General features: G+C 52.0%; 1 protein-coding gene across 2 annotated transcripts in view; it reads left to right on the forward strand.

Annotated features, from left to right (window-relative positions):
* The window catches only part of KIAA1755 (KIAA1755 ortholog), a 36693-nt gene that overhangs the window by 5406 nt on the left and 15745 nt on the right, over nt 1-15542 (forward strand). For both annotated transcript variants that reach the window (XM_045528598.1, XM_045528599.1), the window contains exons 2-6: nt 5033-5230; nt 9219-10545; nt 11018-11218; nt 12200-12323; nt 14863-14956. In XM_045528598.1, coding sequence (XP_045384554.1) covers nt 5033-5230; nt 9219-10545; nt 11018-11218; nt 12200-12323; nt 14863-14956 — 1944 coding nt within the window. The remainder of the gene's footprint in view (nt 1-5032; nt 5231-9218; nt 10546-11017; nt 11219-12199; nt 12324-14862; nt 14957-15542) is intronic.

Raw genomic sequence — 15542 nt, forward strand, 5'->3', positions numbered from 1 at the left:
CCCTCCTTCCTTCCCTCCCAGCCACACACCGCAGTCTCCTGCCTTGGCCCCCGTCAAGGAACAATCAAAGGCCCAGCCAGCCTGGGCTGCGCTCACCGGGAAGGAATGGAAACACATCTATTAGGTTTCATGGGAATCATCTGGAGGGGCCCACGTCTGGCGCTGGGTTCTGTGGTCCCAGGCCGGGCTGCCTGGTTGATTGGGAATAAGGGTGGCCCGCGTTCCTTCCTGCAGCCTCCAGGGCCCCCTTCACCGTGTGCTGCTTCCTTGAATTCTTGGACATCTTATGAGTCCCTGGGGTTCAGGCCTGAAGCAGGTAATGCGCTGGCCAAGAGCACGGAGTCCTGTTAACTCGGAACATTCTTCCTTTTTACTGGCTGCCCCTTAAATGGTAACAGTGTGTGGCGAACTGAGCCAATTTTGTGGAAGCCAAGGCCATCCCAGTCTATGGGCCTTGCTCTGCATGAGAAAAACAGCTTCTCTAGGCCCCACTAGAAGCAGAGAAGGGGAGGCAGCTGGGCAGGCCAGTCCCCAGGCTGGTGGCCCCCAGACAGGGGAGGCAGCAGGGGACAGGCAAGGGGGGCAGATGTGGCTGGCCCAGATCTGGGTTGGATCCGACTCTTTCTCCTCCTCTCTGTGATTGTGGGTAAGATCAGCCTCAGTTTCTTTTTTATTTGTTTGTTTTTTTTAGAGATAAGGTCTTGCTCTGTCACCCAGGCTAGAGTTCAGTGATGCAATCATAGCTCACTGCAGCCTCGAACTCCTGGGCTCCAGTGATCCTCCTGCCTCAGCCTCTCCGGTAGCTGGAACTACAGGCGCACATCACCATGCTTGGCTAATTAAAAACTTTGTAGAGACAGGGTCTGGCTATGTTGTCCAGGCTGGTCTCAAACTCCTGGCCTCAAGTGATCATCCCACCTCAGCCTCCTGAAGTGCTGGGATTACAGGCCTGAGCCACCACACCCAGCCAATGGCTGTTGCTGCTTAGCCCTTGACATTGTTGTGTGGGCTCAGCAAGAGAATGTGAGTAGCGGGCCTGGTGCACAGTAGCTGCCTGGGTGACGGGAGTAGATTCAGGAAGGGACTGGAAGAGGGATGATGTCTTCACATAGAGGCCGGGACTTGAACTTTGATGGATGAGTAAAAATAAATAACAATAACAGCATCAGCAACACCTTTTACTTTTCCCAAGACCCTCTACAGCCATCGTCTCCTGTATTTCTAGGACAATCATCTGAGTGAGGCAGGGTAGGAACTAGATCCCCATTGATGTGCAGATGGGGAAACTGAGGCAGGCCAAGGCAGAGATAGTTTAACCCATTGCTTCCTAGAGGTTGGGATGAAGACCATAGTTAGGACACAAGCTATGCCACAGTCTGGATCTAAACGACATCGAACCACGTGGCGAGAGAGTCAGTACTTTTTGAATTCTCTGATCTTCTGTGGACCCAAGCCTTCCTCTGGTGGTGAGATGTCTTTAATGTCTTTCTCATAATGCATGGCAGTCTCCATTTGGGAGAGAGGAAGAGAGAGGACCTCCCAAGCCTCCAGGAGGTGACCAGATGTCCCCAGAATTTAATGGCACTATTTGTTTTCATTGTTTACTTTTCTTTTAAAGAGTAGTTTATTTCTGTAAAAAATAAAATAGTAAAATAAAATATATTTTAGGGCCGGGCATGGTGGCTCATACTTGTAATCCTAGCACTCTGGGAGGCCCAGGCGGGAGGATCGTTTGAACTCAGGAGTTCGAGACCAGCCTCAGCAAGAGTGAGACCCCGTCTCTACTAAAAATAGAAAGAAATTAGCTGGACAACTAAAATGGTGTCACATGCCTGTAGCTACTCGGGAGGCTGAGGCAGGAGGATTGCTTGAGCCCAGGAGTTTGAGGTTGCTGTGAGCTAGGCTGACGCCACAGCACTCTAGCCTGGGAAACAGAGTGAGACTCTGTCTCAAAAAAAAAAAAATCTCTATTTTTTATATAATAAATATGTATTATATATTCATATATTACATTATTTATATAAATACAGACTTATGCATGATTTATAATTAGTTATAATCATAAATATATGAATATATTTATATAAATAAAATAATATGAAAACCACCCCATGCATCATTATTTTTGGAGTTACATTCTATTTCTGTCAGTTTACACTGATTTTTCCATTTATGGTGGTGATGTAATAACTGTAATATGACCACAAAAATAGCAGTGATGGTTCTTACGGCATGAGCACCTACTAACTACTAGTCCTGTGCAGAAAGCTTATACATATTATCTCATCCAGTCTCAGTCAACCACAATCTCCGTTTTATGGATGAGGAAACTAAGGCACAGAGAGTTAAGGCACACAACCAGTAAGTAACAGACCCAGAATTTGAACCCGGACAGCCTGGTTGCATTCTCATAACCACGATGATGTACAGAGTCGCATTTAAAAACACAGTTATGCAAGTTTTTTAAAAAAGTGAGTGCATTTGCTCTGGGAGGCCAAAGCGGGAGGATCGGGAGGATCGGGAGGATCGCTTGAGGCCAGGAGTTCAAGACCAGTCTGAGTAAGAGCAAGACTCTGTCTCTGCTAAAAACAGAAAAATTAGCCAGGCCTCATGGCATGCGTCTGTAGTCCCAGGTACTCGGGAGGGTCAGGCAGGAGGATTGCTTGAGCCCAGGAGTTTGAGGTTGCTGTGAGCTAGGCTAATGCTATGGCACTGTAGCCCGGGCAACAGAGTGAGACTCTGTCTCAAAAAAAAAAAAAAAAAGTGAGTGCATTAGAAGAAAAATAGTAAGTACTAATTGTACAAATGGTATGCAGAGATGCTAAAAATCATGAAAGTGATGGTGAATGATTAAATGTCCAAAAACAAAACTAAACAAGCTTAGCCCAGCTCAATCTGCACACGCGGGAAGAGGCCCCGAGGGGGAAGGGACACACTGGAGGCTGCACAGTGGGGAGGAAGCCAGATGCGACACTGTCCCAGGAGAGGCGGGATGAAGCGGGGAGGGTACCTGGCAGGGGAGGGTGCTGCCCTAATTGACTTGGAGTGTGTTTGTGTTCACCAGTGTCAGGTGTGGTCCTCTCATTCCGTGTCCCCTTCCCACTGCTGTCCCCAGGATTGCTTGGGGTGGGAAATGTCGGGGTTTGACCTTGATTGCTGGGAGGATTGAAGAGGACCCCAGGCCAGAGGAGCCTTTCCCTGTTCTGCCAAGTTGAAGACCCCTCCCCCCACCTCACTGTGAGGACAGCCCCTCCTGGGCACGTGCACTTCCTGCATCAAGCGCCTGTCAGTACATCAGCCCTCCTGAGCCCACCGCCATGGCAGTGCCAAGACCTCTTTCCTGAAGAATGTGGCTACATTCATTCATTCATTCTAGAAATAGTGATGGCGGCCCAGCCTGTGCCGAGCACTGTGTGGGCCACAGGTGGGAGTGAGCCTTGTTCCTCTGTTTCCAGCCTCCTGGCATTGGAATCTTGCTAGGATTGGGAAATGCCATCCCCCTCCTCCTCAAAGTCCCAGTTTTATTTTCCTGCCATTTGTAAAATGATTTTTCCCTTCTAAATAAGCTCCCTTTATGCTGAGTCTTTATTTATTCTCATCTCCCTTTGCACCCCTCAGTGACAGATGTACTCAGAGCTTGCAGCCAGTCTGGGGCATCTCCCTCAAGGCCCGTGGTCCACGGACCCAGTACTATACTTGGTCGGAAACCTCTGCCTTGTCCAACTTGCCTATTTGACAAATGGAAAAATTGCAGCTCACAAAGGGACATTTTGTTCATTCTTTCACAAAATTTACTGAGTGCCTATGTTGTGCTGGGCCCCGTGCTGGGAGGAATAGGACCCAGGGAGGACCCGGAGAGGACTAGGTGCTATTGTCTGCTGTATTTGTTTTCTGTCGCTGCTGTCACAAATTGTCACAAACTTAGTAGTTTAAAGCAACACAAATTCCCTATCTTGCGGATAAGAAATAGATGAGAAGTCCAACACAGGTCTCACTGGGCTAAGAGCAAGGTCTCGGCAGGGCTGTGTTCTTTTCTGGAGGCTCTAGGAGAGAATCCGTTTGCCGGCCTTTGCAGCTACTAAGAGATGGCCCATTCCTCGGCTCTTCTCCCATGTCCGAAGCCAGCAGCGCTGCATCTCTCTGATCCTGCTTCCACAGTCACGTTTCCCCTAACTCTGGCCTCTTCTGCATCCTCTTCGACTTCGGGATTGTGGAGGACTAGAGGGTGGCAGCCAAGGAGGAGGGGATCCCACGGAAGAAATGGTGGGGGCCTAGATCAGGGCGGGGCAGGGGACAGAGCAGAGCACGTGGGTTGGGGAGCTGTTGGCGGAAGGTGGCAGGCTAGGACTAGGGATGCTTGTGTGTCAGAGGCAGGGGGAGGGCAGTGTGCTGAGCAGATTTCTGGCCTGGGGGCCTGCTGGGTGGTGGGGCCATCACCGGTAGGCAGCTGGACATGTGAGGAGGCTCTCTGGACTTGTATCAGGTAGTTATTGCTGTGTAACAAACCACCCCAAAACTCAGTGTTATAAAATGGCAATCACTTACTGTCACTCACCCATCTGCATGTGGGATGGGGGTGTCTGATCCGGGCTGGGCTTCACGGGTGGCTCAGCTTCCTGCCGCAGGTCTGCAGGTCAGCCAGGTGGTGGGATTTGGGTGCTGCTGACCTCCTCCTTCGACCCTGCCCTGAATGCCTCCCCGCATTGCTCCACTCCTCACTGCACCGGCCGATGACATGTGGGCAGAGACCTGCAGGAGGTGAGGGAATGAGGCTGTCTTGAGGAGGTGTATTCTAGGCAGAGGGAACAGCCAGTGCAAAGGCCCTGAGGTGAGACCGTGCCTAGTGTGTTTGAGAAACAGGAAAGAAGGCCAGTGTGGCTGGAAGGGGTGAGTGAGGGGACAGGGTAGAGAGGAGATCAGAGAGTTAGCAGGGGCCTTAGTCACATGGGGCCTGGACAGTCACAGGAAGCAGACACTACCCTCATTACTATGGCTATTGTTACTTTTCATCCTCTCCCTCTGTCCCCCGCAGGACCCCCCATCCCTGGACACGGCCATCCAGCACGCCCTGGCGGGCCTCTATCCTCCTTTTGAGGCCACAGCGCCCACTGTCCTGGGTCAGGTGTTCCGTCTCCTGGACTCTGACTTCCAGGGGGATGGGCTGAGCTTCCTCCTGGATTTCCTGATCCCTGCCAAGCGCCTGTGTGAGCAAGTGCGTGAAGCAGCCTGTGTAAGTCGGGAGGGACACGGGGCCAGGGGACAACCTCTCTCTGAAGTCACAGGGCTGGAAGCAAGCAGGGAAGAGGTGGGCTGGTGTGTGTCTTGTCTCCCAGGAGGAGCTGGGGTGTGGGTGGTTTTTCAAGTATCATTGTTTTCCTAAAGGGAGACATGAGCTCCCCAAATGGAGCAGGAGGGCCACTTGGCCCTTTACCCTGTGACATCTAGGAGTCAATTACATTTGCATTTTCACTGGCAGGGAGGAAGCCCTGAAGAGCGGCATTCTTGGGGGTTCCCCAGCCCTGGGAGCCTGCCCTGGGGCTGGCACATTGGTATCACCGTGTTGCCTTGGTTGAAGTGGGGCAGCTTCCTTGGAAATAGCAGAGAATGTCCCAGAGCTTCCCTGGAGGCCCTGAGGTGTCAGGACTCTTGCTTTTTCCCTGGAGACCCCCTTCAAACTCAGATCTCCAAGAGGCCTCTCCTGCAGCAAAGTGGAGAGAAAACTGCGTTAGGCAGGACTCCCTGGCTGCAAACGACAGAATCCTCACTCAGACTAGGGCAGGGGGGTCAGGCCTCAGACCTGAGTTGATCCACTGATCAAAGCCCTTGAAGACTCTGACTGTTGTCTCTGCTTCTCCCTGCTTGTCAGCGTCATCCTTGCAGGCTAAGTGTTCCCCCGAGGCTGCAGCCCAGGGAAGCTCTAGGATTATCTCCTGCCCTGGAGAGGAAAATGAACTCTTCCCCATGAGCTGCAGATAGAAAAAAAAAAAAAACAAATCTCAAGGAAGAATCCTGATTGGCCAGACTTGGGTCATATGTCCGTTCCTGGACCAATCACTGTGGCCAGAGGAATGGGGTACCAGGGTTGGCCAGGCTTGAGTCATGTATCTACCTCTGTGGTCAGAGGGTAGAACTTTTTTAAGAAAAGGATGGGAGAAGCCTGGGAAAACCCTACAGAGATAAACCCTAGAGGAACTTGCCATGCCTTTCACAGGTTTGCTGGCTGTTCCATGCTCCGTTGTTCTTTAGCACCCACTCCCCTACCATGCCAGCCTCAACACACACAAAGAGGTTCTTAGGCCCCATCAGCTCTTCTTGAGTGACTCAGGACATGCCTGTCAGGGACATAGCTCATCAGGGGCAAAAAGTAATGGTGGGCACTGTGTGTGTCATTTCAGTGGTAGAAAGAAATTGAAGGTGGCAGCTAAGAGTTCAAGTTTAAGAACCAGAATTGGAGGTGGTTGGAACAGAAGGAAAGTGAGATCATCCGTTTAACTTGTTTAGCACCGTGCCTGGCTCACAGAAGCAGCTCGATACACAGGAACTGGTATTGTAGTAGAAGGGAGCTTCTTACGCCAATGTTTGCACCCAACTTCCACACACCCGGGTTGGCGTTATTTCATGGTGATCCTCCCCCAACCTTAGTTCTTCTCCCTGACAAGTCACACAACTGCCCACTTCCTTTATTTGACCATTAAAACCACATTTGCTCTTCCTCTTTCCTCACTTCCCCCTGTGACAAGCTCATAGCCTTTCCACATCTTTATTTTTTTAAAGGTGAATTTAATTTAATTGTAATTACAGGCAAATTTGTGTCCCCTCAGAGCAGGGGAGAGTGACGTGGCATTAACAGCATGGCCTCTGGGGTCAGGTGCCTCAGGTTCAAATCCAGCCTCCTCACTATGAACTTGGGAGATCCATGTCACCTCTTTGAGTTTGCCTTTCATTACGTGTCTAGTGGGAAAGTTAATAACGTAGCATCTAGTGCACAGAAATGACACATACGGCTTAGCACAAGCTGGTGCACAGTAAGTGCCCAGTAGCTGTTGGCTACTGTGATCCCATTTCCTTGCTTATCCCTCTGAAAGGAGAATGACGCAGCACAAAGTCTGCCTCTCTAGCCACCATCATCTGCAGGCAGCCACCTTCAGATGCAGTCAAGTGGGGCTTGGGAACAGGCACAGCCGACTTCAAGTGTGAAGGCCTAGGTACAAGTCCCACTTTTGCGACTCTTCAGCTATATGTCTATGAGTCAAACATTTCACCTTTCTGAGCCCCAGCTTCCTCATCTGGAAAGTCAGAATAGTCACACCTGAGCTGCCTGCACCCCTGAGTTACTGTGAGTCAAATGACATGATCATCGCTGTCATCTCTAGGGTGCTTTGCTGTTTGCAAGGAAATGGCTGGGCCATTTTTTTTTCTCCTCCAATGAGAAGGTGAGGGGTAAAGCATGTTGTAAACCATAGTGGTCTGCATGGAAGGGGTGGAAGAACTCACAAGCTCATGAAGGCTTATAGATAGGAAGCTTTCCTGGGGCAGCACAATCTCCAGTATAACTGTTATGAATGCGTTTATCAGTGTGGGGTACAAATATGGTCAGATCTTACCATTTCCTTAATTAATAATTCCAGGAAACACTTGTTTATTTGGTGGGAAGTTCAGCATCACTCTCTGGAGGTCTCCCACTCACACATCCAAATTATTACTATGTAAGATTGTCTGGGATTTATTCAGCCCACAGGACTCAGACTCCTTTCCAAAAGCTGTGTGGAGAAAGACCGATTGTCAGCCCAGCGGAGCTACTGTTTCTGTTGCTGCCACGTGGTGTCCCTGTTGGACTCTCGTCCTGTGCAGCCCAGTGGCGAGGCTCAGCTCAGAGGGGTCACCGGGGTTAAAGCCTGTTCTAGAATGACGTGCTGTGTCTACCTGTGCAGGGAATTGCTGGCACCTTCTCTCTCTCTCTCTCTCTCTCTCTCTCTCTCATTTTTAAAAGTTTTGCCTCACCTACCATGCTCTTACCCACTAATGGGAAATAAATAAGTAATAAACAAATAAATAGTAACCATTCAGGCCCAGAATGACTTTTCGGTCAGGAAACAGTGAAAGCTCCTCTAGTAAATAAATGACAGGGTCAAATTTCCTGACTTCTCATTCAATATTGTTTCCACTTCACCCTTAACCCCTCTACTTAAAAATTAGAGAATGGTATAAAAACAGTAAATTGCTTTTTTTTTTAATTGAAAATCTGCAGTTTTTCAAAGGGTAAATGTTGTCAAAGGGAGAGAGAATTAATATTTATTGAACATCTACCTATTACATGCTAAGCATTGTATTCGGTTCTTTATGTATATGTCCCCAAATTACACCGGTTCAATTTACGATCTTTTGACTTTATGATAGCATGAAAGCAATACACATCCAATAGAAACTGTACCTCAAGTACTCATACAGCCATTCTGGTTTTCATTTTCAGTACAGTAGTCAATAAATTACATGAGATATTCAACCTTTTATTATAAAATAGACTTTATGTTAGATGATTTTGCCCAACTTTAGGCTAATATAAGTGCTCTGAGCACATTTAAACTAGGCTAGGCTAAGTAAGCTATGCTGTTCTATAGGTTAGGTGTATTAAATGCATTTCAACTTATGATATTTTCAACTTAGGATGGGTTTATCTGGATGTACTATAACCCCATTGTAAATTGAGGAGCATCTGTATAATCTCACTTAATCCTCATACCAATCCAGTAATACTGACATGTATTGTTGTTCCTATTTACAGATAGGAAAATTGAGGCTCAAAGCATTAAGTAACTTGGACAAATAACTTTGCAAGTGTAGACCTTTGTCCAAACCCATGTCTCCTTGGCTTTAAAATAGAGGGCTAAGTCCTGAGCTGGGGTGGGAGACATTTTGGGTAGATGGGGAGAAGGGAGCAAGAGCTCTTCATGGGGGAGATGCTTGCTGACTAGTGCCCGGCGCTCTGAGCTTTCTCCCTTAGGCCCCAGGCCAGCCAGTATTTTCAAGGTCAGGGCCAGGACTAGGGTGAGGCAAGAGAGGCAACCTTTGCACCACCCTGAGAGTGGGGGCCTCTCAAATACTGCCTCCCCCTCGCCCCTGACCTGTTCGAGATTCCATCTGGGAGAGGGAAGGAAGCACATCCAAGGATGGAGTCTTTCAGGGCCAGATTCTCTGATGCCAACCCCTTCTCTCCACAGGCCCCCTACACACACTGCCTCTTCCTGCATGAGGGCTGGCCGCTCTGTCTGCGGGATGAGGTCGTGGTCCACCTGGCACCCCTCAATCCCCTGCTACTGCGCCAGGGTGACTTCTACCTCCAAGTCGAGCCCCAGGAGGAGCAGTCTGTCTGCATCATGATCAAATGCCTTTCCCTGGACCTCCGCACAGTGGACAAGAAGCCTGTTCCCGAATCATCCTACTCTATACTTTTCACCCAAGAATGGCTGGAGGCCATCAACAACGACTTTGAAGGAAGTCCCCTACGCAACTGCCTGGTAGCTTCGGAAAATGGGATTGCCCGTCTCCCTTGGACCAAGATAACCAGCCCAGAGTTTGTGGAAGACAGGCCCCGAGCAGTGAATGTCCCTTCCCCAGCCTGGGGGTCCCTTCAATTTGAGGCACTGGATTTGAGCAGCCCTCAAGAGCTGCACCAGGCTGGGTGCCCAGACAGCCAGGCGTTTGTTGCCCAGAGCTTGGCCGAGGGTAGGAGCAGGACCTATGGGAACAAGTACCCGGGCCTCATCAAAGTGGAGCAAGCCAGGCCTGGGGAGGTGGCCTTCAGGATGGACAATGTGATCAGCCCGGACTTGGAGGGTGACTACGTGGCTCTCCTGGACTCTTCCCAAGAGAGAAGAGGGGAGAGTTCCAGGAGGGAGGTGGAGACTTCCACTGGGTATACCTCTGGGGCACTAGAGGAGATAACTGGAAGTAGGGAAATTCCTTTCTCTCAAAAGATGCTACCTCTGTCAGAGGCCAGTGAAGGACTGTCCTTGGAAAAATGGGCTTGTGTGAAGCCAGCAAGCTCAGAGGAGGAGACCTGCACTTGGGGCTTGAGGAGAAACATCAGCCATAAGGCAGCACCCCAAGGGCCCTATGTCAATGTCCTTGAGGAGCCACTGGACTGTACCTCTGGCCTTGGAGCAGATGTCTCAGAAGGGCCAGCTGCCACCAAGACACAGGGACCTCTGGGAAAGTCAGAGGATGTGGGCCAGCTCAGGCCTGCTCCAAGACAGGCTTCCTCTCCTGTCCTGTCCCCAGCTTCGCCTGCAGCTCCTGTCTCCGAAACAAAGACGGAGGAGAAGACCAAGCAGGGAAACGGGAGACTTCCCAAGCCCACGACCTGCCCTAGTCGAAACACCTCCTCCTCCGGGTCCCCCACTCCTGGACTCAAATTCTCATTCTTAAAAGGCCAGAGGCAATCCCCTGTGTCCCCAGAGAAAGCCTCACTCCAGCATGATGGGCCTTGGAAAGTCCTGTGTTCGCTCTACTCTCCTAAACCCAACCGCGCCAAGTCCTTGGGGAAAGGTAGGCGGCCCCCTTGCTCGGTTGTCCAAGGGGATTACTGTCTGGATGAGATCAGGTGACCCTGGTTGTAAGGGACAGAGGCCACCTGGGCTGGCTCAAACTACAGTATAGCATGTCAGGGGGCTCATAGTCTCACAGGTCTGGAATTGAGCAAGGCCCTGACTGTGTTACACCTGCCTGAGCCCACACCCCAGCGTCAGCACACACGGGCTGTGTGACCTTGGCCAAGTACTTAACCTCTCTGAGTCCAGGCCCCCTGTCTGTGCAGTGGGGATGTCACCTAGTTCACAGAGTTACTCTGAGGATTCAGAGATGCCAGGAGCAGGGAGCTGAGCGCGGCGCCTGTCGCGTAGCAGGACAGCAGTGGCTGTCAGCTATTCCACTTAGCCAGAAAGTGGAAGAGGAAACATTCTCCACGTAGAAAATCCATCTTCTGCTCAACATCCTTTTCTCTGTTGTCGCTTCCCCACAGCTGGAACAACTCAGACCAAAACATCCTCTGGCCCAGCCGCTGACTCAGCCCCACTGACTGGGGAAAAGACTGGCTTTCCAGAAGCTTCTGCAGGCCCCCCAGAAAGCGGCCCCACCCCGGATGAGGAGCCTCCAAGGCCCGAGCCCAGGCTCGGGGCTCCGAGTGTCAAGGTTTTCCACTCCAGGATAGCATGCCTGCCAGGTTCTGGGGATCAAAGGGGAGAGTGGAGGGGGAGGGGAGGGAGCTGGCATGTCCCAGGGCATCCTCAGATGCTGGTGGGCGGAGGGGAGGCAGGGAAGGCACTGGAGGCCTGGGGTCCAGACCGAGCCTCCCTGGGCCTCAGTTTCCTCATCTTTCCAATGAAGGAGTTGGATCACATGAAAGCGAATTCTAGGTATCCATCCATCCACCCACAGGGCCGCACGGCCAGGCTATAGGACAAGCGCGGTTTCCAAGGCCTGGGCCTCATTCCCCCGGCTGTTCTCCTCCTTCCCAGCACAGACAACAGACAGGCTGTGCCGGCTCCCTGGGCCCGGACTCATGACCCCTGCGGGGAGAGTGAGGCACAAAGCCCAGATTCCTGGCGAGAACCCGAGAACCCACGTCTGACAGTCTGCAAGAATAAATAAATAGTGAGCTGGTGGCCACGGGGCTGCGCTCTCACCACGAGAATAGAGATGAGGACATTGCAGCAACCGCCAAGCACTGAGCTCTCACTGTGTCACGTGCTTCTCGGGAACTATCTGACTTAACCCTCCAAATAACCTAATAAGCTCAGTATCTTTCCCCTCCTTTTAACAGATGAGGAAACTGAGGCTCAGAGATGCACTGACTTGCCCAAGGACGCACAGTGAGACGGTATAGAGCGGGGACTTGAGCCCCTGTCTGTGTGATCCCAGAGCTCCTTCCATGAGCTTCTCCTCCCAGGGTCCCCTACACAGAGGGGTCCGGAGGAGGGGAGGCCACCTCTGCGCAGAGAAGAGACTCGGGGAAGACTTCTCAGGGCCTGACCTGTGAGCTGGGTCTTGAAGGATGGGTAAGAGTTCGGAGTTCACAGAAGCAGGAGAGGAAGGGCATTCCAGGCAAAGGGACCGTTAAGGGCGAGCGTCTGAAGGCCACAGAGGAGGCTTCCCGGAGGTCACCAGCAAAGGTCTCACTGTGCAGGTGCCCTCTCTCCCCCAGGCGGTCGGGACAGGGCCGGGCGGCCCCTGCTTCTGTTGTTGACTGCAGAAGAAGCCTGGCAGGCGCCGTGGTGCACGGCCTCAGAGGTCACCGAGCTACTCTCCTACCTGTGCACCATTCCCAGGTAAGGGTCGGGGCCCCCCGACCACTCGACTCCCACCTCAACCCCCTGGGCCCGGCGCCCTGGACCAGGCACTGAGCAGAGAGGAGCCGGACCCTTCCATCCAGTCGTCTGTTCACAGAGCCGGTCCTGAGCCACATCTGGGGGAAGGCAGGACAGGCCCGGTCCCTGCCATCACAGGGTTGTTAGGCTGGTGGGAGACATGGGTGGCACACAGGAGACAAACCGTGGGCAAGCAGCTTTCAGGAGGGTGAGTGTGGCGAAGAACACAGCGGGATGTTGCAGATCAGTGGTTCTCAAACTTGAGCATGCATCAGAATCACCTGGTGCGCTGTTCAAACACATCACTGGAAATCTGCATTTCTAACAAGTTTCCTTGGTGCTGCTGGACCCAGGACCACACTTTGAGAACCTCTGTTGGAGCACGAAAAGGGTTAGGGGGCAGCTAATTTCAATTGGGAAATCAGGGAAGGCTTCCCTGAGGAGGTGATAATCAAGCTGTCATCTGAATTACAGCATTTGTTCAAGAACAAAAGGAAAATGTGAATGACTGAGTGAGAGAGTGAAAGAATAAGTGTGAGTGGATGAGGAGTGACCTGGGCTGATTTCTAACACCACCCCCCACCAGCATGCAGACTTCCCCCGCTGGACTGGCCGGGGAAGAGGCACCATGTTTTCCTCTGAGACCCAGCCCCCAGCCAGGGCAGTCTCAGCGGTGGTGTCACTCGGGACTGGCTAACAGGTCCCCACCCAACTTAGAGGTCTGCTGCTGGGGGGAGGGGGGAAGGGATGGATGGAACCCTTTGGAACCTTCTTCAGGAACCCCAACCCACAAGAGCCGTCACTGCCACCTGCTGGCCACTGAGATTTTTCTTGCTTTTGTACCAGGTAGAGTGGCTTTTCTGGCCTGAGGGGGAGAGGGGGCCCCCTTTTCTGTGCTGGGAAGTGGCCAGGATGGTAGACAGAGCCCTGGAATCCTACAAACTTGTTATGTGACTTTGGGGCAGTAACCACCCCTCTCTGAGGCTCACCTGAAAACAGGGGGTGACCAAGTGGGCTCTGACCACCAAGTGGGGTCCCAAGTGATGGGGACGAGGGGCAGGGTGCAAAGCAAACTGTCGCGTGCAGCACACACTAGGTTCTTGAGTCCTGGGCTTGTGTTTCCACTTTGCTCTGGGCGAACAGTGGCTGGACACCGGCTCTGGGCCCAGCTTCGTGCCATGTGGCGCTGGGGACCCAGAGGCTCCTCACATCGGGCCTGGCCTTCAGGGGTCTCCAGGCTGGTGGCAAAGGGTGGTCTGGAAACAAATCACTGTTCCAGCACAGGCAGAGCCAGGGGCAGGTGAGGACATAACGTCAGAGACCTGGTGTCACCTCCCAGAGCCTCCTCTCACCGCCACTCCGCCTCTCTGTGCCTCAGTTTCCCCTTCTAGGATAGTAATAATAGCAAATATTTATTAATCCCTCTCCCTTACTCTGTGCAGTCACTGAGTGCTTCCATTAGTGATGTCATCAGTCCTCACCACAGCCCTATAGGGCTGGTACTATTATTATTAAATTGACTTAGATGAAATAACTTGCCCAGGCCACCAGATACTAATGGCAGTGCCATAGCTCTACCCCTTCGCTAGGCCACCTCTGGTTTTGTCTGTGAACTGGGTGATTGTAAGGCTTGAAGGTAGCTGGGGGTTATTTTCCAAACCTGCCTGGTCATCATATTGGCCAAGCGTTCTGGAACCACAACGATCCCCTGGCCCCACCCTGCCCTGCTGACCAGCTGTCTGGGAGGATGGGGTGGTGGGGTGTCGGTGGAGAATCGGTATTTTAACAAATCCTGACAATTGGGTCAGTTCTGGGGATCCTAAGGTGATCACTGAACAGTGGCCCGCTGCAAGCTCCATGCACTGTGGCTGAACCAGGGAGGGTGTTTTGGCTGCAAGTAACTGACATTCTGATTCAGAATGTTTTATCTGATAAGAAAATTTATCATTCTGTGTTTCTGCCTTATTTCTGTTTGTAAGAACTTTTTAAAAGAGAAATTGTCTTTCTGAGAAGCCCCCCAACTTCCCCTTGGCTAGAAATATGACACACGATTTCCCCCCATCTAAACCAATCATTAGCCAGGGAGATTGAATCACTATTGGCCTCAACCAATCAGAAACCAGTTCCTGGGGGGCTATGGCTGTTTGGAGGGAGTTGGATTCCTGAGCAATAGGAGGGTTCTGCCCATACAGAAGTAGTGGGTGAATGAATGCTGGGCGACTCCCCCCTGCAGCTGGGCTGGAGGCTGCAGTTAGGAGCATTCTGTGACCGGGGGCCGTGTGAGGCACCGCAGAAGCACCCTAGGTGGGGCAATGGCTCTGCCTGGAGAAGAATCAGGAGGGCTTCCCGAGGGCGGCACTGGGACTGGGTCTTGCAGGATGAAGTGTCCACCAATAAATCAGGGCTTCTCGCAGCCAGTTTCCCTCGCCTTCTAAGTCCTTCCCCTCCGGGGAGCCCCAGGCCATCCGGCTAGACAGCCAATTCTGTTTGCCACCCACAGGCCTGAAGGTAATGCCAAGGGGCTGGCGGTTGTGATTGATGCCAGGAAACAGCCCCCACCGCCCGGTCTGGTCAGTGCCCTGCAGGCCACCCAGGTGAGTGGGGGGGTGGAGCGCCTCAGCCCGGAGAGTCCTGGGAGCCACCAGGGGCCTCCTGACAGTCACAGAGCCCTAGAGGCTCAGAGATGGAGCCAGGACTCCCAAGCAGGGACTTTTATGACAACTAATAGAAACCCGAGCCCAAACAGGCTTAAAGAAAAAGGATGCTCATTGGTTCATATAACTCGACAGTCCAGGAGCTAATTGAGCTTCAAGTAAGGCTTGATCCAGGGTTCAAATATTGTCACTGGACCAACCTCCTCTCTCTCCATTTCTGGCTCCATTTTCCCACTCTCAGAGAGCCACCCCCACCTACCCTTGGTGGCAGCCTGGCTCCCAGCGGCTCTAACTTTGCATGGTCTCTCATTTAAATCCAGTAGGAAACAGTGAGAGATTATTTTCCCCTGAGGCCCCAGCAAAAGTTTCTCTGTGTCTCATTGGTCCCAACTGGTCCAGGTGTCCACCCATCACCCGATCCCTGTGGCCAGGGGAATGCAGCACACCGATTGGCTTAGACTTAGATCGCACAAACCTCATGAACTGCGACTGGAGGAGGGAAGAGATTCCTAACCAGCCACTATGG

This window comes from Lemur catta, chromosome 17 (assembly GCF_020740605.2).
Source record: "Lemur catta isolate mLemCat1 chromosome 17, mLemCat1.pri, whole genome shotgun sequence".
Lineage (NCBI taxonomy): Eukaryota > Metazoa > Chordata > Mammalia > Primates > Lemuridae > Lemur > Lemur catta.